Source organism: Poecile atricapillus, chromosome Z, assembly GCF_030490865.1.
Source record: "Poecile atricapillus isolate bPoeAtr1 chromosome Z, bPoeAtr1.hap1, whole genome shotgun sequence".
Lineage (NCBI taxonomy): Eukaryota > Metazoa > Chordata > Aves > Passeriformes > Paridae > Poecile > Poecile atricapillus.
The window spans coordinates 83462406-83485542 of record NC_081289.1 but is presented as its reverse complement, the minus strand read 5'-3'; the positions used below and the strand labels follow the sequence as shown (position 1 = coordinate 83485542).

At 36.9% G+C, this 23137-nt stretch overlaps 1 protein-coding gene across 3 annotated transcripts in view; it reads left to right on the top strand.

Moving 5' to 3' along the window:
• Nucleotides 1-23137, top strand: part of FAM172A (family with sequence similarity 172 member A) — a 256713-nt gene that overhangs the window by 15282 nt on the left and 218294 nt on the right. For all 3 annotated transcript variants that reach the window (XM_058826615.1, XM_058826614.1, XM_058826613.1), the window contains exons 2-4: nt 7117-7242; nt 10482-10583; nt 13149-13249. In XM_058826615.1, the coding sequence (XP_058682598.1) occupies nt 7182-7242; nt 10482-10583; nt 13149-13249 (264 nt within the window). In that variant the 5' untranslated portion in view covers nt 7117-7181. The remainder of the gene's footprint in view (nt 1-7116; nt 7243-10481; nt 10584-13148; nt 13250-23137) is intronic.

Sequence of the window (23137 nt, the reverse complement as noted above, 5' to 3'; positions counted from 1 at the left end):
TCACATTTTATATAATATATGTATATATGTAGTAGTGCTACTTTATGACAATCCACCAGAAGCAAATCTGAGGGCTGCAGTTATTTCACAGAGCTATTTGCTTTGCTTGCCAGGTAGTTGAAATTAAGCTTGGTACAGCTGTACTTGGTTCAGCTGGCCATATAGCACATGCTGCCTCTCAGGCATGGGCAGAGCAAAGACAGTTGAGATGCTATATTATTAAAGCTTGCACAAATCATAAACACTGGAGAAACAAGTGTTCTACAGGGAGAAAAGCTGTGGGAAGAGCTGTAAGGCAGATTTCTTGAGGCAGACGTTGCCTCAAATAAGAGGTATGTACATGATGGGGTTTGAGCTTTTTAGTCTGAATCTGAAATAAGGTAACTTGATGATGAACTGATGCAGTAGCCCTGCATAGTCTTTTCAGTTGTGTATGATTTGATTCTGCATAGTGTCCGTCTGTTTTGTATATTTTTGTGTCATCTGCAGTATTTGCATTAGATGCAGAGTAGTCAGGTGAGGTGGTGATATGTATTTGCATATGCACATTCCAGAAGATTTTTGAGGAAACATGTTGTAGAAAACTGAATGCACCTCCTACCTTTTGTTAGTCTCCCTTTTGTGCACCTCTCAGCACAGGGTCTGAAGCAGAATCAGAAATACCTTGCTGTTTATAAAGATCTGGGCTACAGACCTGGATTCACTGCATTTCCATCTGATTTGTATGTATTCTTTTAAGAAGTCTTCAATTCATGGCAGACAGTCCTTCAAAAAGTCATGCTGTTACTGAAGAGCAAAGGAGGAAAGGGGGAAAAAGGGATTTTAAAGTACTGGACACATAGGCGTATGCCTAGGGTTTTTTAGCAGCTTTTGATGGTAGCCTAAGCAGAAACCATTTCCCTAGAGTTTTCCAGTTTCTCTCTCTTTCTTCTGTGACACTCTGGAAAATTACTTTGGTGTCTCTTTTCAGAGAAGGGTCTTTTAATAGTCTTCAAGTTTTTCTCTGTTCAGAGGCATATTTCTCTCCCAGCTGACTCATGGGATTGCTTGAGAAAAGATGATATTAAAAAAAAAAAAAAACAAATCTGGCTTTGTCCTGTAACTACTTAGTATGTGCAGAGATGAGGCTATTGAGAGTCAGTCTTCTCCACTTCATCTTTCAAGTCAAAATCCTATTAAAATTAACAGTACAAAGTACAAACATCTTAATCTCATCCAAACCCATTTTTTTAATAAACTATCACATGGCAATTTCAGCCATGTTATGAAGTAATGTCTTACCAAGTCCTTGTAACTTCTCATAATGTACACTGCCTGGAAAAGCTGATTCTGTAAATAAGGAGCATTTCACTCAGCTGTTTGCCACAAGTTTTATTGCCTCAGTGTTTGTTTTTTTCTGTCCTCATCAGCTGAGATACAGGCCCATGAAATAATGGAAAGTAAATCACCCACTGATTGTAATGTTATTACAATATATATGGCCTTTTCCTGACGCTTCAGTTGCGGGATGTTAATTCTTCATAAACATTGATTCTTTGGATTTTCCCTCACATCTGCTGTTTGTGAAGGATTCTCTCTGGCCTTTTAGAAGAAGGTGATGGTGAAGGCATCTTGAAATTAATGTCTTACTCATTGGTGCACATTCATCTCAGGTGCTGAGATTGGGAAAGCTAAAAAAGGTTCTTTGAAATTCTTAAAACAGGAATCCAGGCTAAATTTCCTGCCTGGCAAATGAGAAATATACAGAAAGAGGTTCTCTGCAATCATTTTGTTTTTCAGGTGTTGGGTTAAAGTCACCTGCAAATTCGTTCTCTGAACAGGATTCTCTGGGCAGCATTCTCCTGCCTTCACTTCAGGGTCACTTTTTCTGTCCCTAGAATTGATGGCCTGATTCACTAAATATCTATCTTTCTACCTCAGCGTAAGTAGGGTCCTGTACACCTAATTATTGATAGTTTGCATATTTAAGAAAGTACTGCAATACTTGTAGTATTGTAGAATTATCCACAATAGGCAGACAAGTCCTTCCTCTGGCTACTCCTTCAGTCTCCAAACAGTGGATGGGGCAAAGAACTCAAAGTGTAGAAGTGAGAAAACTTATGGATTGGGATAAGGACAGTTTTATAGGGAAAGTAAAAGCTATGCACACCAGCAAAGCAAAATAAAGAATTGCAGTTATTCAGCCATTCTCAGGAAGGCACAGCTTCATCATGTGTAATGGTAACTTGGGAAGACAAACACCGTCATTCTACACATTCCCTGTTTCTTCTTTTCTGAGTTTCTATTGCTGAATGTGTCACCATGTAGTTAGCTGGTCTCAGCTGTCCTGGCTGTGTCCCCTCCCAGCTTCTTGGGCACCCGTGCCTGCCTGCTGGCAGGGCAGCACATGGAAGCAGGAGAGCCCTTGATGCTGTGTGAACACTGCTCGGAAGTGTTAATGATGCTGCTTTCAGCATAAATCCAAACCCTATGAGCTACTATGGAGAAAACCGATTCTCTCCCAGAGAAAACCACTACAAGTACTCAAGGCTATTGCTGCTGCAGATGATAATTTTGAACCTTGTGTTTGGTTGATATACCATTATAATGTCAATATCTCAGAGGCTATGTTGAGGTTGTGCGGCCTCTTTTTCAGTTATTTTGACTTGTTTTTTTACTTGTGTTAATATGGATATGCTTATGAAGGTGATTTCCAGCATTTCAAGGAAGTTAAACCAAAACAATTAAAACCCCAGTTTGTGGAGTTGTGTTAACTCTGCTTGGTGTAAATAGTTGAGTTGCTGACACATATTGCTAATGCACGTGGCTCCTAATCATCTGTTGTTTGAACTTACGGGGTAAATAAACCAGGAAGGTGGCTACTGTGCAAATATATCAAACTTTAATACTGACTGGAGTCATGTACTTTGTCAGTAAGTTCTACCACCATTTGGTAGAGTACAAAGATCTACTGGGATTCAGGGACTTTAGGATCACTAAGTGGTTACATCTGCACATCTAGCATTTATTAATCCCCTTCCTGTTTATGTTTCCTCTGCCTTTTGCAGTGGTCTGGAGCATGCTCTGAACAACTAGGTAAATTTTCTTGAAATTCTGATAAGTCTTAGAAAGTCTGTGTTAAATGTGTGAGAAAGGCCATTTTGACTTCAGCAGAGTGTTACAGGCTTTAAGGGTAATTAATGGCAAGAGGCATACACTACTAAGCAGATCCTCTGATCCTAAATTTCTGATCACTGAAATGGAGATTCTGTGTTTAACATGGAGATCCTGTAGGCGCTTATTAACATCATCAGAACTGAGCATCAGATTCTGCCTCTGAAACTTCTTTTACTAGAGGTAGACATTTTCAAAGCCATTTAGTCTAAAGCAGACTGGAAATAATAGCCTTTTAGAACTGAATTTGAGTAAACCAATAAGCACTTAAAAATATTGTCTTTTAAGTGAGGTAAAGTGAAGTACAACCTTAATTGATGCAGTTGTTATCGATGCCATCTGTAGTGCCCTGAAAGTGGGAAAAGATAAAATCTAATTAGACAGAAAATACTGCTAAGATAAATTATTGCATTTTTTTGCTTTGTTGAGCCAATACCAACAAGGGACTCAAGGCAAATTGTAATCCAGCCATCTCTTTGAAGAAAAATTGCATCTTAATAAGTCACCAGCCACATTATACAAATCTAACCCATACTTGTTCCTGGTTTGCTTGGGATGTCAGTTTACAAAGAATGAGACTTACATTCTGTTATATTCTAATAAAGAAGTGCAATACAAAGAAGCATTCTGATAACACGTCCTCATGTTGTGCACACGTAAGCTTGAAGGACTTGTGCTGCTTGAAGATACTTGTGTGTTTTCTTATTTCTGTCTTGTTGTTAACACTACAATAATTTATAGCCTTTATTTGGAATATTTGTAATATTGACTTAACTTCAGGTATTCCTAATTTTGCGCAAAATATTATACTGTGTTTTTTGTCACGCTTCTGTCTGCATCTGCGCAATGAAGGGTATTTTGAGTATGTTGAAATCTGTATATGTGTACCATATGGATGGATATGATATGGTGTCTAGTTTGATTTAAAAAATATGACTTATGCCATCACAAGGTCTGTAGTCCAAACTCCCAATACTACTTTACAGGCAACAAAATTAAATACGTGCATGCTCTCTTATGTGTGCATTTTTAAAAAATTAATGTATTGATGATTTGTTTCTGAGTCCACCAGTTTCTGTAATTACATAAGCAAGGGTATAATGAAAATGCAGCCTCCTCATCTCATGAGAAACCATGAAACCAGAATATTTCTCTGTCAAATTATTTTAAGTATTGCTGGGGATGGAGTTTGAGGCGCAGAATACGTGTAGGATACTTTGTGTCAGAATTCATAAGTTTTCATGCATAAACAAGATACATACAAGATACATACATTATCTTATTTGCTATTTGTATCTATTTCTTCAGGTGAAATAGTAACTTGTGCTTTAGGAAGTACGCCTGCCCTATGTATCTAATATAGAAAAACCGGAGGTGTTTTCAAAAGACTCATCTAAATAATTGTATTAATAACAACATGAATGAATAATTGTAAGAATATTAACACAATAAGAACAACACATTTAAAATAGTACTTATTGCAAGAAACTTGATGGCATTCAAGAATTAATGTAAAGTCAGTATATGCAGTTGAAGATCACTGGGGTTTGAAATTAATGCCCAGAATAAGCTGCAGATTGAAATTAATGCCTAGAATAAACTGCAGTTTCTGCTTTACTTATGTGGAACCATTCAGAGAGCTTCATAATTTTCCACTGTTCATTTTTGTACCATCAGTAGTGAATCTGGCACCTCTCTGTCAAAGAATAGAAAACCAACTCTCTCAAGTAATTTCTTCTCTTCGTTAATTAAACAAGTTAAACAAGGGATTCTAGAAAATCCTGTATTCACAGAAACAATGCATAACATACTTGGTGCTTGTTCCATCCTCATTATGATATCAAGCCCTCCCTCCAGTGGCTGCTGTAACAGTTTTTACTTTTTGTCAGAAAGCACTGTAAATTCTCTCTCTCAAAGCTAAATTTGGATTTATTTATTTTGGTGCTTTTAGCTTTACAGTTGAACTGTTGTCTACTCAGTAGCAGGGTCTTCATCTGTTAAAGGAAGAAGAATGGTATCCCTGGCAGAGACAAGAATGGCAAGGATTCCTGATCTCTGCATTGATTTATCTGATCAGGGAATGGGGTCTTGTTTTACAAGGTAAATCTGTTCAGATAGATTTTATGTTTCTTCCCTTGGCTAACAACAAGTCTTTGAGGACTTGTATGTATTTTGTTAACTTCATGAACTTACTGATACCAAATTATGAATTTTCAGGTGTTGTATAGCAAGAACCTCTCAATTTCATGTGACTAGAGTAATTTTAAACTGGGCTATTGCAAAACACAATCATTGTCATTTTTTAGCACTTTGAGTAATTTAACTGAAACTACTTTTTTTTCTATATGCTTTACTAGAATATACTGGAATTTACTAGAATATACTGCAATGTAGAATATAGTGGGTTTGTGCTGCAAATATACAAACAAGGTAGACAAAATTTTGTATTTTGTGGTTTTTTTTCAGTGGACTGCTTGAAAGCATCTGAGGAAAATGTCTAATACCATCCATTTGTGGGAATCAACATTTGAGTCACTTTAATATTTACATTGAAAACATTATAGCTAGAAAATGCACAAAAAATGTCAGTAGTTTTGCTGTTATTTTTGTGATTGCTTTTGTTATGGGTGGTGACTAAAGTGTTAGACAAAAGATGCACATTTTAACTGAATTATGTCATAATTTATGAAGTACACAATATAAACAGAGCTTTCTTTGTGGAGTTGTGTCTTTAAAAGACTCTTGTGTTGTATTGCTGTTTCCCATCAGCTTTGTCTGAACAGCCTTTACAAAGGAAGGTGTCAAGGTCTGCCATAGTTTCAATGTGTAAAATGGATTATTGGGCTTTCTAGAGCTCTAAGTTTGAAAAGCCAAATCACAACAATCCCTCAGACTCTTACTTTAGTTAATAGCTAACACCCCCTTAAATTGCTGTATTACTCCTTTAATATACAAGAAAATGTTTAATAGATTTTCTCTATGTAGAGTGGAGAGGTAGTCTTTATTATGCTAAGTGTATTTTTTTTTCTGCTGTCTATACAATGAACTGCTGTTAAACCATTTTGGGGTTCTTTCTTGTGGGTCTAAGTGTTAGGGAGCCAGTAGTACAGTTGCTGAATTCTGTTACTGTTTTTACAAATTACAATAGAGTTCATGCAAGCTCATCAATGATAAAGTACATGAGGGAGAAGAATAAAACAAGTTGGTAATGACTGACAGATAAAACAAAGAACCAAAAAAAGATTAAGGGAATAAGAATTCAATGCACTGAAGTCTTTTTATTGAGAAGGAGGAAGCAATTGTGATTTGGTAGTTCACTCCCTTGGTGTCATACTCAAGATGAAAGAGTCTGTGGATTTGAATGTCTGGGTTGTGTTCTGTGCAGTAGGAGAAATTTGGAAAAAGATTTTATATGTAAAGTCTCATCTTGAATACACTGAGATGTGTTTTGCAGCTGGACAAATGCAGCTTTTATTATTCAATGCATTTACAGTACAAATACATTTTAGTATCAATAATGCATTGTGGAAATCACAGTGGCTTAAAATTGTGTTTCATGAAGCTTTACTAAAAAAATAATTTAGTATAGTAATGACAACAAAGTGGAGTTAATTGATGAGGAAAATCCATGAAGATTGAGGAAGTTCTGTTGATTGTATTTTGTTTTTTCTTGTACCTTCTATTTTGGACTTGCAGGTGTTGCGGTTCTGTAGAAAGTCTATAGTTTACTGATGCTGCATTAGAATTTATTAGGTAGAAGTCCTTTTAGGATTAGGGAGATGTATTGTTCATTCTTGTAAACTTGAATCTTTAACCAAACTTGGTCAGACTTCGGGCTTATAATACCCAGATTTTTTTTTAATTTTTTTTTTTTTTTTTTTTGTGGTGTAAGCAGTAGCAGACAAGAGCTGTTCAAGGAGAAATCAGTAAATTTATTAATTTCCAACTCTTGTTCTTTTTCAGATTGTCCTTTGAATATTAATCTACATTTACCTCAGTGTTTTAAGGTTTGTTGATAGTTTGGATAAATGATGGCTCAACTCCAGCAGGGAGGTCCAGATGAAAAAGAGAAGACTACTGCATTAAAGGGTATGAGTCTTTTTTGCCTTTTTTTTACATTAAAAAAAAATTTAAAATTTACATTTTTTTGACATTTCAGAAATGATTGTTAAGGAAAGGAAAATAATATGATATAGGGGTGAGTTAGAGCTTGGGAATTACAATACTAGAACAGAATCTTGTGTCTATTGGTACTAATCCTTATTATCTAATGGCATGCCCATTTACCAGAATTTTCATGAGATGAATATAAAACATAGTGGTATGTGGTAAGGAGTAACGGAATAAACTATTCATTGCTTTTTAAATGTTTCATAATTGTCCTTTTAGAAGGTTGACTAGTACTTTTGTGTTCATAGTTTTGGGAAGTTTTGATTTCATTTGTGTGATGATTTTGTTTTATAGTTATGCAGCCATATTACAGCTTTTAAAAATCTCTTGGAGTAAAATGTTAAAAGGGAAGAGGCTTTCACGACATTGATTTCCATATTGGTTTTATAAAGTTCCCTTTGTAAGTTTTAAAAAATAAACGGATCTAAATGACTTAGGTGGAAAAAATAAATTACATAAATGGCATATTTTGGATAGTGGCTTTCAGCTTTGAAAGTACATGAAATTGGTTAGACCTACAAGTAAGTTAACCAAACATTGATTTAAAGTGCTTGCATCACACAGTTGTATTCTAAGTTGTCTTTCAAAGGAATAAAAATAACATAGCTTGCCACTCCAGTGTACACCTTGGATTTCTATCAAAGCATTATTAGAAAGCAGTGTTCTGTATATGTGATGATAGATGGTGTTTCTTCAGTTGCAGCTGACTTTTTGTGAAGCATTTGGTGAAAATCTGTGTAGTACTTTCATCAAACTTTCTACCAGTTCTGGCCAATTAGTATCTTTTGACGAAGTTATAGTTCAGGTTTGGAAGTAAAACTCCCATTTTATATGTGGCATTAATTTGATTATCATTAAGGATTAGTATCATTGATGTGATTGAGTGATTTTCTGTTTAGCTGTATAGAAAGTCTCCTGCAGGTTGCTCACTTTTCAGCTCTGTTGAACTATCTCAAATTGAGTTGGAAAGTCCAAGATTTTGGATGAGAATGGTGGACCAGATTTGGAAAGAATCACGAAGTTGTAAGACACTTCAGATGATTTTAATTTGAAAAGTTGCACATGAAGAGAGTGGCCATGTCAGTGGTTGCAGCTCAAAACAGGTGCAGTCTTCCTTAGTGACTGATGAAAGCTGTAAATCATGACAAGCTGTGCATACTGTGAATAAGCATAATATACTTCGTATAATATGGTCCTTAATATTCAGGAAGTTGATATTTTGTTGTATAGTAAATGACACTTTTATATAAATATATCTCCAAATAGGTCACAGTAAGAAGGTGTGAAAACTCAAATGAAATTACATTTTAGGGGTGTGGTGTGATTAGAGTCTCTTCACCAAGGCGAGAAAGATGTGCTGAAGACTGTTTGCTACCTTGATTTTGTCAAAGTACAGAGGAGGAAAGGAAACGCTTTTCACATCCTGTTGTGGGAGACTTCATTGACAAAATTCTTTTATTTTTCCATATCATTTAGTTGAGGACCAAAGGAGCTTCCGCAGAACTTTCAAAGGACAGTGCACAAGAACAAACACATGATTTCTTGCATGAATTGAATTTCATGGGACTTGCTATTAAACAGCTGTTATGTAAAAGTGAGCTGTGTCTGAGAAAGCTAGATTTAGAATCATCCACTCAGTATCTGGTGTTACATAGACATTTAAATACCACAGAGATACGCAGAATCCATGATACTTGTTGGAAAGATGTTGACTTTCTGCAGCCATACCAGATGGCTTTTGATCCTCCAGCTTTGCCCAGTGGAATCACTCAGAAGGAATAGTTGGCAACAATCATGGATGCTGGAATAAATGTAAAGTGAACTCAAAGAGCTGTAGAAGAGCAAGTCAAGGAACTCTCAAGAATGTTGAAAATAATTTTCAGTACATTTTAAACAGCAGAAATTTCAAGCAGTTGAATGTGCCAGTCCCAAGCTTAGGTAATATGAGTAGCCTACTGGCAACAAGACCAAGCAAAAGTAGTGGTACAAAAGATAAAAATAATGGTTTTAAGTAATACAAAAATGGAAACATAGTGCCAAATGAAACTTAAAGAAAATGAGTCTTTTCAAAGTTTTTTCTTTGAGCTACAGTGTTGGATAATAATGAAGGTAAAAATCAATATGTTTAGAACGCTTAATGTATTTCCTTGGTAATACACGGTATATTGATTTGTGAAACAATAATAGTTCAAAGTCAGTTTAGCACTCCTGAACAGAATGTTTGTGTGGTCTTCAATTTCATCTAACGAAGAAGTTGGAAAATATATTTTAGTGAAATCCTGCTGAATTGTTTCTTGATCTTTCTTTTAATTATTAATCAGAAAATACGTTAGAAGCATAGCACTGCGATGTGTGTGTGAAACACGATGAGGAGATGAGAGATCATTGTGTACACTATTACCTGTGTAAGCAGTAATTGTTTGGTAGTTACATGCTCATGTAAAGTTGTCCCTATAAGTTTGCCCCTGGTTAAATGTAAATCCTTTAATCTAGGATAAAGAATGTAGGTTATGCTAATTTTAGCGTACTTGCATTAGTGACTGCAGGCTGTACAGTCCTGATCTGAGAAGGATGTGTATACCATGGTGTGCTGTAAAATGGATGGGAGTTTTCTCTTGAGAGCTGTTAAAGGAGGTGGCTGAGAGAAGGATTCAGGTCTTAACAGTCTGGGTATCAAAGGAGCACTGGTGTGCTCACACAGCTGGTAAATGCCAGTGAGATGATGTACATCAGATAATCTGAACCCTCAAGAAGGCAATCAAGGAGCTATCAATGATTTGAAACTGAAGCTAGAGAACTTTGTTAAAACCATGATGCACACCCTAGACACTTATTTTCTAACTTATTTTCTAATTGTGGTAATGAATCATTGAAACTAATCACTGTGTTTTTGGTGACTTCTCTATCTCTGGACATTTTTAGATTAGCATAGAGATAAATAGGTAGGTAAATAAAAAACAAATGAGTACATATACAGGCAGTGAAGTCCAACTTTTGAACTTTGAACAAGATTTCCCATACTGGTCCTGTGTTTAGTAATATTGGGATATTCTTCTGCCTGTAAAATCTACACATCTCAGCAAATACATTTTGTCAGTGTTACAAGGGAAATAAAAGACACAGCATGCATTATGTAATTTTTTCTTTTCCTTTTTTAGATTTATTGTCTAGAATAGACTTGGATGAACTAATGAAAAAAGATGAGCCACCACTTGAATTTCCTGATACTTTGGAAGGATTTGAGTACATTTTTAATGAAAGTAAGTAATATGTGCTTTGCAAAGACTAAGAATAATGTTGAGAGGTTATCAGAAGTTGAATTATACCTTATAAGTCCCTATTAAAATTCCATGCTTTCCTGTTAGGAATAAAATTTTAAACTTTAGTGCTAATAGACTTGTAAATCCAAGACCTGTTTTTTATTTCATACAATTATCATAAAAATCCCTCATTTCATACAACATTGTGGAGTTGTACTGGGCCTACTTTATGACTTCCAGTTTTCTGTTACAGAGGTGTTGGTACAAGAATTCTCAAAGTAGTTTCTGTAGCATTTAAAAATTAGAATTAAAGATTGGCCACATATTTAAGGAATGTTTTATTTCATGATTAATTTTTATGGCTCCATAAGAAGTTGTTTTTCACATAATAGTTTGTGCCAACTATTCCATAAATACCAATAGGAAAACACCTATATATGTTGCTAGAAGAATTAGGAATGTGATAGACTGTCTCTTCTAGTGTGGAACATAATTTTGCCTTGCAGCCAAGTGTGTGATGACTGCAAGTAAGTACTTCCATCTCGCTTAGTCTCTATGTTAAATTACTTAGTATTTATAATTTCTAGTGTATGCATTTTAAAATCCAGGTGAGAAATGAGCCTCTGAGCTAACATAATACCAGACTGCAGGAAGTGACTCTTTCAAGATTGTTTAAAACTGTAGAGCAAATGCGAATGTTTACAATTTTACTTCTTTGCAGTGCCTGCTCTGTGAACAGGAACTTTAGTTTCTAAATCTGCCAGTTTTACATCTTCCACTTTTAAAGAAAAAAAAGCGCTTTCCTTTAAATGATAGTCATTTATGCAACACTTAGCTTTTTAATACCCTGATGGCTTTCACAGGAAGGTACTTAGAGACTAAAAGTGTCATGAAAGTGATGCTCTTTCTTTGATGGAAGGAGTTCAGCTCTGTCACTTTTCAGCTCCTTATTTTTAGATCTGCGCAGTGTCTACTGTCTTCCTTACTGACTTCAGAGTTAATGGTTCATATGTGGCTGATAAAAAGGGCTGAAATTTGAATTTTGGGGAATGAATTATATTACTGAATATTCCATTACTAACCTCACAGCCTGGGTGATTTCTATAGAATGGAGGAAAACCTATTACATATACTAAGGGTCAGCAAAGCAAAAAAGTCACCGTTTTGCTTTTGTACATTTAATTCAAACGTTCAGTCATGTATTTTTATGTCTTAATCATACTTCTTTTTATGGCAGAAAAGTACAGAAGTTTTTTGTCAGATTATTTAAATCTGAAAAAGGCAGAGGTTCCATAAAGTCCAAGGAAAAATATAGCAGATATTTGTTACTTGTGGCAAGATCCAGTTCATGTTGAATGGTATATTTGAAGAGTATATATCTGAGAAGGAGCAGCTGAAAGTAAAGTTATGATGAAAAATGCGAGAAGGGGGATGTTTGAACCCAAGACAGGGATAGGAAACTGTGTAGAAATATTTCTTTGGTATCTAGTACATGAAGTAAGGCAAATCTGGAAAAAAGTTAAATCAGCAGATAAGCATAACTATTATAGACATCAGATCTTAAATATTTTATTTAAAGCGCCAGGAATCAAAGTGTAGAAGTTCTGTAAATACATGAACCAAGCAATTTTCTTCTATTCAAGAGAAAACTTTATGGAGAAGCCTTTGTTTCATCATGCAGACATTTCAGCATTCAGCTTCCTTGCACATATCCCTGTTTTTAATGTTTTACTGATCTATTGCAGTTTTGTAATGCTCTGAGATCATAATTTGTGTTTTGTCTGGTAGGCTGAAACATTGTTGGTAAAATTCTTGTTTTTGTAGTTGGCTTCCTACTGGTTGCCATTTTATTATTCTCATTTTAATGCAGTCTGTCTTCATCAGTGGTTGGGTATGCTGTTAACTTTGGCTATAAACAAGGCCAGCTACAGAAAGTTACAATGGAATGTAAGAGTGTATGTGGTTTTGTTCTGAACAAGCAGTCTGCTTTATTCTACTGTTGTACTCTGAGTGTACTCTAAATCTAGGAGATTGTACTTGACTTCACTGTACCTTGGAGTTAAGTATTTTCCCTAACTGTGGACATGGTTCTTTCCAGATTAGCTTAGAAAGTTGTTAAGCTTGAAGATAAATCTTTCCCTTGCTTCCAGCCCCTTTTGTATTTGCATTTCTTTACAATGCAGTTAGTTTTGAGATAGAGGATTTGAAGCTACAATTTGATCACCTGCAGATCAAATACTAACTTATGATGTTTGCATTTTACTGTTAGTTCATAGCAGTTGAGACATATTTATATGTCTTGTGAAGCAGTTTGGCATTTGATATCTGCATGCAATTTCACTGTCATAATTTGTGTTTAGCTTAATCTAGCAGTACATACCATAAAAGGGGAATGCAATTTGTTATGCTACAATTGTTTTCTGTTAAAAAGCCTATAACTTAAAATGAGGAGGTATTTGTAATAGCTTGATTTTTAGATGTAGGCTTGTATTAAAATTTTTAGCAATTGAATGTGTCTTTTAATGAAGAAGTATATTAACGCTAATGATTTTATTTCTTTTACAGAAGGACAATTAAGGCACATTAAAACTGGGGAGCCATTTGTTTTTAATTATCGTGAAGATTTGCATAGATGGAACCAAAAGCGCTATGAAGCTCTTGGAGAGGTACATAATTTGTGTGTGTGCGTTCATGTGTATATATATCTATGTGTGTGTATATATATGTGTATGTATATGTAGGTATGTACGTGGACGTGTGTGTGTGTGTTCACCTGCTGTGGGTTTGGTTTTGTTTCCATGTGGAAGTGATACTTTTGCATACATTAATAAAGTTTTAGTGAGGCTTCAGTCATTTAACGGAAGATATTTCAGGATTTACTGCATATTAATGCTCTAACAATAATTTCTATTGTTTGCTATGTAGCTTAGGGTGTGATTTAGATGACTGTTTGACTTCAGTATATTATCTTCTTATGTAAGTCAGAATATTACACAGTGCAGTATTTTCTTCAACCTTAGTCACATCATGGAGAAAAAAAGCTCATCTGTGTTTCAGTCTATTTCTGCCAGATGCTCAGTTCCGCATAGTTGTTCCAACAAGCCACAAGTTTATAGATGTTCCATTGTCTGATTTTGATGTAGTTATTTGGGAACACAGGAGATGCTGATCCTTGGCATTTATTCACATAACAAAAATCTCGTTTTGTGCCATAAATTAGTGAGTGTAAACATTGAATAATACTGGAGTGGTATATCACTCTCCAGTTAGTTGTTTTGTAGTCAAAGGTGAGGATATGTTTAGCAAACTGTGGTAGCTTAAGAAGCAGTCACTCAAATGATTTGTAAAGTGATGTAGTAAAATCTGGCCTTAGGGCTTTGCTTTGAAACATCATCCTTTGGTTGTAGTTCTTTAATGTGCATTTAGGGTTCAGGTATATAGCTGGTCATCCAGTGAGATGATGAAGTAGCTATACTTGTATCACTGAACAAAATTGTTTTATGTATTCAGTGTTTCCATTGTTAGCTCAGTCATTGCATGCTGCTTTTCTAATTTTTAAAGGATATATACATTCTGCACAAGACAACATTTTTTACTGTGCACATATATATATGTTGTGGGATGTTTTCAGTATGTTTTACTGATTTTAAGAAGTGAAGGTACTCCCTGGCATTATGGTACCAGCATCATTCTCTCTTTCTTGGAGCATTAATAAATTTCAGTTTGGTTATCCATGGGGTTTTTTTGCCAATAAAAAGTCAGGAATACACTATCTATGATGTTCTGCAATTTTTCTGGTTGTGTGGAAATTGATTCTTCCAGTATCAAAAAGGTTTGCCTGCATCTCTTCTCCTTACATCTCTTTATTCTTCATTCACTGATCAGGTATTTCAGGCACACAATTTTTTTCTGCTGCCTTTTGATATGTGTTGTTAATTGACAATTTAGTGAACTGTTCAGAATTTTGTGATTCTGGTTCAGTCATTGCTATTATGGCATTGAATTTTATAGAGAGCCTCTCCATTTGCTTTTTAAAAATTAAAATGGCAACAGAAGTGCATAGAACATAGTGTTGCAGCTGCTTCAAGCTGACAATTAAACCATGTGGCAAGTTTGAATTATGATTGAGAAAAATTTTGTGGCAACAGTTGAGTTGTTGCAGACATACCATTCCATTTCAACGTCTCATTTTAAATTTTTTTTTCAAGCTTTGAGTTACAGAGATTTGGATTCAAGATTAAACTCCAGATTAGACTGACATGATATGTGTCTCCTTTTTAGTGGATGTGTGTGCTTATTATTTGTGCTGCACTTGCAATTGATGTTATAACTACTGAAATTGCCAACAGTCAGCTTCAGACCCTGACTCATCATTACATTGAAATTAGCTGGAATTACAAAGAAAGTACTACTAATACCTGTTACTGGGACCTTACCTTTGATTTTGTCAGTCGCACAGGTTGTGTTGATAATGAGATTTGTGTATGAAAAAGTGTATGTTGATTTTTCTCCTTCCATACTCATGTAGTATCCAGAGTATTCCCAGCATCAGAAGGCAGATTTTCTGTTGCTTTGCATATAACTTACAGCCTAAAGTCAGGTATAATTTATTGATTACTTGGAGGCCATTGAACACTGGCATTAATATTTTTAGGAATGCCATCACTGATGAAGAGACTTCTACTTGTAGTGACAGTTTGCTTCTCTACCAATGTCTTGCAAAATTCAAAGAGGACTTGCAAATATGTAGATTATTATGTGGACCATGACATAAATGTCTTTGCTGTGATCCTTCAAGTTAATGCTATGTCTTGTAATTGCAGCCTATCTGAGCTGCAGAAGTCTGTAGGCAGGTAGCAGAAGAACTTAGATTTTTTTTTTTTTACAGTCACCATAGTATAGTATTTTGTATTTATGTAGAACATATATGTAAAGCAAAGAAATATAATATTTAAAACAGAAATTCCTGGTTTCATGTGTGATAAGATGCAGTTTATTTATGTCATCAGAGAAGTCTTATTCCACTAAATAAACTGCTTTAAAGCATGTTCACAGTATTAGGTCCAGCTCATCATAAAGTAGATTGCCATCAAGGTTAATATTTGGGTAGTGTGAGTGGGATAAAATATGTAGAATTATGACCTTGACAACCCATCATTAAGATGGCTAAGTAGTAAAATTGGATTTTTTTTTCCAGATCTCCTTTAAGTTAAAGAACAGCTTGGTCTCAACATGATATAAAAAATAAGCGTTCACCTGCTACTAATTTCCTCCTTGGTTGCAAAGATCATTATTTGTTTTGATGACTGAGAGGCTATTTACATAGCACAGATGAAAGCATAGAGCAGCAGAAGAGGACATGTAAGTTAATGAAGAAGGAAGCATTAAGTAGTCTGCATTTGAAAGGGTAGCTTCTTGCATGAATAACCCAAAATCTGATGATAGGCTGCACGTGCACCTGATAGTACTTAAGGTCCAATCTTGCAGCCAAAGCTCATGTGAATAAACTCAATAGGTCTGATCTTGTGAATAAGGGCTGCAGGATCAAGTTTCAAATAAAATGTGCAGATGATTAGTAGAAATCCTTACAGTCGTAGTTTCAGTTTCTTTGCAGTTTATCGTTGAACATTCCCGATTTTCTCTGGCTAGCATTGCTTTAATATAATATAAAGTAGATGCTGCACACTGTCAATGAAGAAAAATTTTTTGTGTATCATGACTTCTTATAATGTATTTGCTGTTGGTTATTCAGTGATTGGAAAAATTCTTCTTATTGAGTCAATGAAATAAATTTGTTGTGATGTAATGTATCATTGGATTAATGAACATTTGCCTTTATGGAATGCCTGCTTGGCTTGGGCTGTTGAAGAGGTTTTTCTGTTCAGAGATGAGGTGCCATATACTTAACAGGTGTCTGTGGAGCATATGTGAATCTTTTCAGTGTCTTGTGTTACAGTCAAATAAGGGTGAACTTCCATGGAGGTAGCAAAAGGGCTCACTAAAACTCTTAAGTCCTGTTTCAGCAGGAGAGTGAAAGCATTTAATTAAAATATCTCTCACATCCTTATTTCTAGAAGTGGTTAATTTCTGCTTTGTGTCATCTCCCTTGATAGTGCTATTTCTCTTTAAGTTATGCCCCGTTTTGGTGGTTTAGGAGTGGTACTCACCAGTTCAGTGCTTCCACTGAGGCACTGCAATCAGTGTGCTGCTTCCTTCCTCCCCCCTCCCTCACTTCCTTCCCCTGATAGGATGGAGAGGAGAATTGGGGGCAAAAAAAGTCAAGATTATGGGTTGAGATAAGAACAATTTGCTGGAAACAGCAATGAGATAGAAAACTAACAGAAACAGCAGAAATATTAATAGTAAGAGTGTACAAAAGCAAGAGTGATTTTCATGCAAAAAGCTTCCCATGAAGGTCTGACCCATACAGCCAGAGTGCCTCGCCCCAGAAGTGAACCCTTCCCTAACTGTGGAAAATAACAGGGAGGTACAGAATAACCTCTGGGACCTAGCAATGCCCCCACTCTGGCTACTGTGAAAATGAACCCTGTCCTGGCCAGAATCAGGACACCTATCTGACCCATCCACCACTAATGAACATTGCAGAAGGCTTTTTGTTTCAGCAAAATTGTACAGTGGTGTCAATGCCACAAAAATACTAGAATTGCACTCCTCCTTGAGGTACACATCACATTTCCCCATCCATCTGAATTACCTATGAAATGCACTCAGGTCCTTAAACAAAAACAATCTCACTGATGGGTTTGATGCTGCTCCACTTTGTTGGAGGCAGGACTAATCCAAACTGTTGCCTCTAATGGACTCCTCATATGCACAGTGGTAACTCTGTCCCTTCTGTGGTACGTGGAGGTTTTGATTGGGCAGGGCCAGCTAGACTGGAGCCTGTAGTGTTAGCTAACCAGGTAGTTACAAATAAATGGAGATCCCAGTGTTTGAAGGTCCCACCAGTCATTGCTTTCAGTGTGGTTTTAACAGTCCATTGTTTCATTCACTTTTCCCAGAGGTTGGTGTGTAGCAGGGAATAAGAGACCCACTCAGTACCTTGCTCTCTGGCCCTGGTGTCCATGTCGCTATTTTTGAAAGCAATCCTATTGTAGTGATGCCTTTTTCCTGGTCTTAAAAAACTGAGAGCCAGACACAATTAAGGAATAAGGGGTTTTACTTCAGTGTTTTAATAAGGATCCTTATTGGTGCACCACTTTGTCAAAGAGGGCTGTGCTGCAATGCAGACACAATGGATCGCCTGTACAATTTATAGACCTTACAAATTAGCAGGTCTAACAAAGATGCCCCAATGGCATGCCTGGATGAATGGCCTGATATACCCCCATTTGAGGAATTCCCCCCTGGATGGACCAAATTTCTAGTTTACAGGGTATGTTCTAGAGAAGACTTTGTTTTCCCAAGATATCATATGGTTTCCCAACCTCCTACTATAAGGCCTCTAGGTAATCTTTGGTCGTCTGGCCTAAAAGAATATTAGGACTATGCTAAGTTATCTGACTTAAGGAATTACAAGTGTGCATGCCAAGAATACTGAGGATACATAAAAGTTACATAAAAGGTATATAAAAGAAAAGGAAAAAAATCATCTTGGCATCAGTACGGCTCTATTTTTTCTGGGGTGCCATGTTGTCAAAGGACTTCCTTTTCGAAGCTCAAGATGGTGTTCCAGGCAGTGGTGTGAGGCACGGGGTACATCTCCAGCCATCCAGCAGTTCTTTATACCTCTGTCAGCACTCAGAGCCTGCCTTGGTGGGTTTGCATGAGTGCAATGTAGTTAACCTGCCAAACCTCTCTCTATATGTATTTTGGCCATTGTTCACCACACCACAGGGGCTGTACCTGCTTGGCCTGCTTGATCACAGTGCATGTTTCAGTTATGGATCACCTGGGAATAGTGTCCATTGTTAAATCCACCCCATAGTTAAGCCACAAGCCCATTTGTGTTGTTATATTTCTTTCCTGATGGCCTGAGGCATCATAGGCCCACGGACCAGCAATAATTCACCCTTATGCTGCCAGTCCTAAGACAGTTTAATCTTGGCAGCCAATCCACTTGTCCATTATTGGAATGCTTTTCAGTAGCCCCATTCCTGGGTATGTGTTGTGCATCTACTCCAAATACTTTTACAGGCAGCTTCTCAACCTGGGTGGTGATGCCTCACCACAGTTCAGCAGCCCAGGTGGGTTCACCTCTGTTCACCTATTAGCTGGTCTTTTTCCATTGGTCCAGCCACTCCCCCAGTGCATTTACTGTCATCCACAAGCCAATGTAGAGGTAGAGCACTGGCCATTTCTCTCATTCAGTGATATCTAAAGCCAGCTGGATGGCTTTCAGCTCTGCAACCTGACTTTGATGCACCTTGTCCCTCCATAGCTTCTGTGACTCTCCATGTAGGACTCTGTACAGCTGCTTTCTGTTTTCAGTGTAGCCCAACCATACAGCAGGAGCCATCAGTGGAGCGACCATATTGCTTTTCATTTCATTTCACAAGGTGGGGCCTTGTCAGCATGTGGAACTTCCTCCTCCTCTTCTTCTGATAATAATCCACATTTTTTGCCTTTGGGCTAATGCATGAGGAATTCCAAGATCCCTGAGCAGCTGGCATTTGCTGCTCAAGCTTTCCATGTGATCAGAGTGATCCAATTACTCAATATAGTATCAGTGGCATGATGTGTGGAAAGGACTTTTCTTTTGAGCATCTTGCCCAGCACTGGCAATCAGGGTGCCAGCAGGAGCTGTGCTTTGGTGCCCATCACTTTGGAAGCAGTTCAAACCCCTTCATAAGATGCCAGGATCTTTTTCAGTAGTGTTGTAGTGGGCCTCAGATCCTTTGTATCCCTGACTGTAGAACCCCAGGTTTCATCCTCTAGTCTCCTCAGGTACTTTTCCACAGACTCCAGGAAGGACTGTTCTTCCTTGCTGCATTGTAGACCACATTTTTCACATCCTCACCTCTTCTGACTGGCTCCTGTGCTACTGCATCAACAATCTCTTGTTTGATTTGTTCAAAAGCTTGTAATTCAGGACACCACTTAAAATCGTCCTTCCTCCATGGCACATGATAGAGATGATTTACAATCTGACTGTAATCTGGAATACGCATCCTCCAAAAACCAGCAGCATCTAAGAAAGTATGTGTTTCCTTCTTTGCTGGTTGGCAGGGACATAGCTGTTACTTGGTTGACCATGTCCATTGAAATGCAATGATGTCTGTCTTGCCATTTCACTCCCAAAAAATGAATTTCCTGGACAGGTCCCTTGGCCTTACCTTGCTTCACAAGCAAAAACAGCCTTCAGAATGATTTGGATTACATTCTCCTCTTTCTTACAAACTTTCTCTGCTATATTCTCCCATGTGATGATGTCATCAATGCAAGTGTTCTGGAGCCTCACCCTTTTCCAGTGCAGTCTGGATTAGTCCAAGGCAAGTAGTGGGCCTGGGTTTACACCCCTTGCACAGCCAGTTCCAGGTGTACTTAGTGCCCTTCTAGGTGACAGCAAACTGTGGCCTACTCTTAGGCATGGAGAAGAGCACACTTGCAATGTCAGTGGTGGCAGCACTTTGCTGGCCTGGACTCCAGTCCTTACTGAAGTTCCAGCATGTCCAGCACAGCAGTGCTTGGTGGAGTGACTTCCTTCAGGCCATGATAGTCTCCACTGGACTTACACACTGGCCATGTGGGACTACTAAACAGTGAGTGAGCCTTGCTGGCCACTCCCTGGCTGTCCAGGATGCATCTCACAGCTGGGGGTTCAGAGTCCTGGCTGGTGGTGTTATCGATGGTGCAGTGCTATGGGAGTGCTTGGTACCTGTTGCTCTTCAGCCCTCAGCAGAAGGATCCTCTGAGAGAGCAGGCAACGTATTCAGCTATTTAATTTCCTCTGTCTCCACAGCAGCTCTCCCAAAAGCCCACCAATGGCCGTTTGGGGTCTTTGAAATACCCTCTGTTATAACCTGCCCCTGATGGTGAGGGTAATTCAGCTTCTTGCTAATAGACCCCATGGAACAGATTTGAATGAAATGACACTGAGTTATCAGTGTTTGTAAGTATATATAAGTAAGTTTTGTTTTAGAACAGTTTTGTTGTAATAGAAAGCAGATATTTGGCTGATTTAGGTCTTGGTTTAAGATAATTTGAGAGACACTCTAAAATGAGTTAGCTCCCCTTAATTTAACCAATAAGGAGAAATGAATATAAGTAGATATAAGTGAAAAAAAATATAACAGTTTACTGAAGAAATTGAATAGTGACTGGCAAAAAATAACAGGGCTTTTTTGGTTACTTTTGGGTAGTTTTTTTGTGGGTTTTTTGTGTTTTTTAATATAGAATAACAGCAGTAGTATTAATAAAAAAAGTGTACAAAAGAGAAAGAGTGATTTACATGTAAAATGCTCACTGTGGGGCCCAACCTGACCCCATGGCAGCCATGGTTCCACAAAGAGGAGAGACCCCTTTTCCCTGCAGGAGGGTCCCCTCCCACTGGCCTAGCAATGATGTGAGGTAGTATAGAATAACCTCTGGGTCCCAGCCACGCCTTCTCCAGGCTACTGCAAAATTAACTGTCCTGGCCAGACCAGGACACCCATCTACTAATGAGTTTTGCAGAAGGTCTTTTGCTTTAGCAACATTTTTCAGTGTAGTCAATGTCACAAAAAAAATTAGAGTTGCAGTGTTTGGACAAAAATATAAAGATAAGCAGAAGAGAGAGATTAGCCAGGATCTTTAAAATATGTGATCTCATATCTACACGTGAATGTATGTGGAACAGAGAATCTTGAATCTACCAGTTCAAGGAAGAGCCTAAATGAGCCTTATCACTTTATGGACAGCAAGGGCAATTATAAATGCAGTACTTTTGGAATCCATGCCCTATATGCTGTAGGGTTTTTTTCATACTGGTTTGATTATTTGTAATTTTTGCTAGGTAAGTGTGAAATAGAAAAATGGCAAAGAAGACTTTAAACAATTAGGTAATGCAACTAAAATTGGGGCACGCTACCAAATTTCTCTCTAATAGTAGTTCCTAAGCTCTTAAGTAATAAATTTCTAGAAAGTTCCAGTCCTTTTACTTTTCCCATTTTTGAATCAATGTTTTTGATAATAGAGAAAGCTATTGGCGGCAGCTGAAAAATATTTTAATTATATATGTGTACAGTCTTAGTAATTTTATGAAGAACTGAGCCTTTTAAGTGTGTTAATTTTCAGCATTTCTTTTTTCTGAGTGAGCTAAATGGACAGCTAGGATTCAGGACTACTTAACAGTACCTATGAAAATTTAAATATGAATCTTCATTACATGCAGTATTTTCATTTGCATATGCTAAATCAGCTTTCAAAATCTGGTGTTTGTGAAGACTTTTTAGTGGAATGGTTATGTCAGATGTGCTTCAGTGAACTCTTCTAGTTTGCAGGCAGCAATTGGCAGTAGGTTGGTTCATCAGAGTAACATGACAGTTTTCGAAAGGTTCAGAGATAGTTTTATAATTATTGTTAGCATGATTCTTCAAAGAAATGATGAGCATCTCATAAACCCAGATGGGAGTTTGTTACATTGTTGATAAATGTGTTTTACATTTTTAAATTGATAAACAGTGAAAAGCAGAAAAGATACAATAAGGCAGATGGTTGTTTATAAAGCACTTGTAAGTTGCTGCAATTCAAAGAATGGTACTAATTGTTAAAAAGAAGACAAAAATTGGAATAGGGTGAGTGTTTCAATGAGTTCATCATGAGCTTTTTAAGTATAAAACCTTCAGCAGCTTTAGTTGAATTAGAACCATTCTTGCCATTCTGGGTTTACATGCAAAACTTAGACTCTCAATTCTTAATAAACTTCTGTACCAGCCAGTTTCATGCAGCTGAAATTAAAGCTACAGCTAATCTACCTGTATGTAGCTATTTCTTTCTTTTTCTTTTTTTTTTGTGGTTTTGAAAAAACCCAAAATTTATTGCACAGCAGAATGAAGTTGAATTATCATTTGACTTAATAACTGTTTATGTTTAAAAAGAAATGAGCACAGTATCAAACTCCAAAATCAGCAGAGATTGTACAGCAAGGAAGTAAAATGGTAGCTAGTTGACTTGTTTTCTGTTCAAGGAGTGGTGAAGAAAATAGTTTTTTGACAACTATATGACCAGAATAAAGATATATTTAAGTAGTGCTTAGGCAGAACACCAATCAGTATGTGTGAGGAAAAGAATTGTTGCACCTTTCTCTTGTGAATATTTAGGTCATGTTTCCATTAGTGATCTTAAAATTTTCCATGAAAGACAAAGTGTTTTCCTACTTTTTCAGCATGAGTTTTTTGAAAAACATATATAGATTTACTGCTTTCATCAAACAGCTTTTCTAAAATATGTTTATTTTCAGTTGCAGAACTCCTGAAGAGCCTGTTCTCTTTCACAAGGCTGAAAGCTTGCATGATAGAGATGTTTTCTGTATTTTTCAGCAAGATACCTATAAATTTCATTTTTCTGGGAATATTTTTATTAACATTTAGGAGAGCAGTGATATTGTCAGTAAA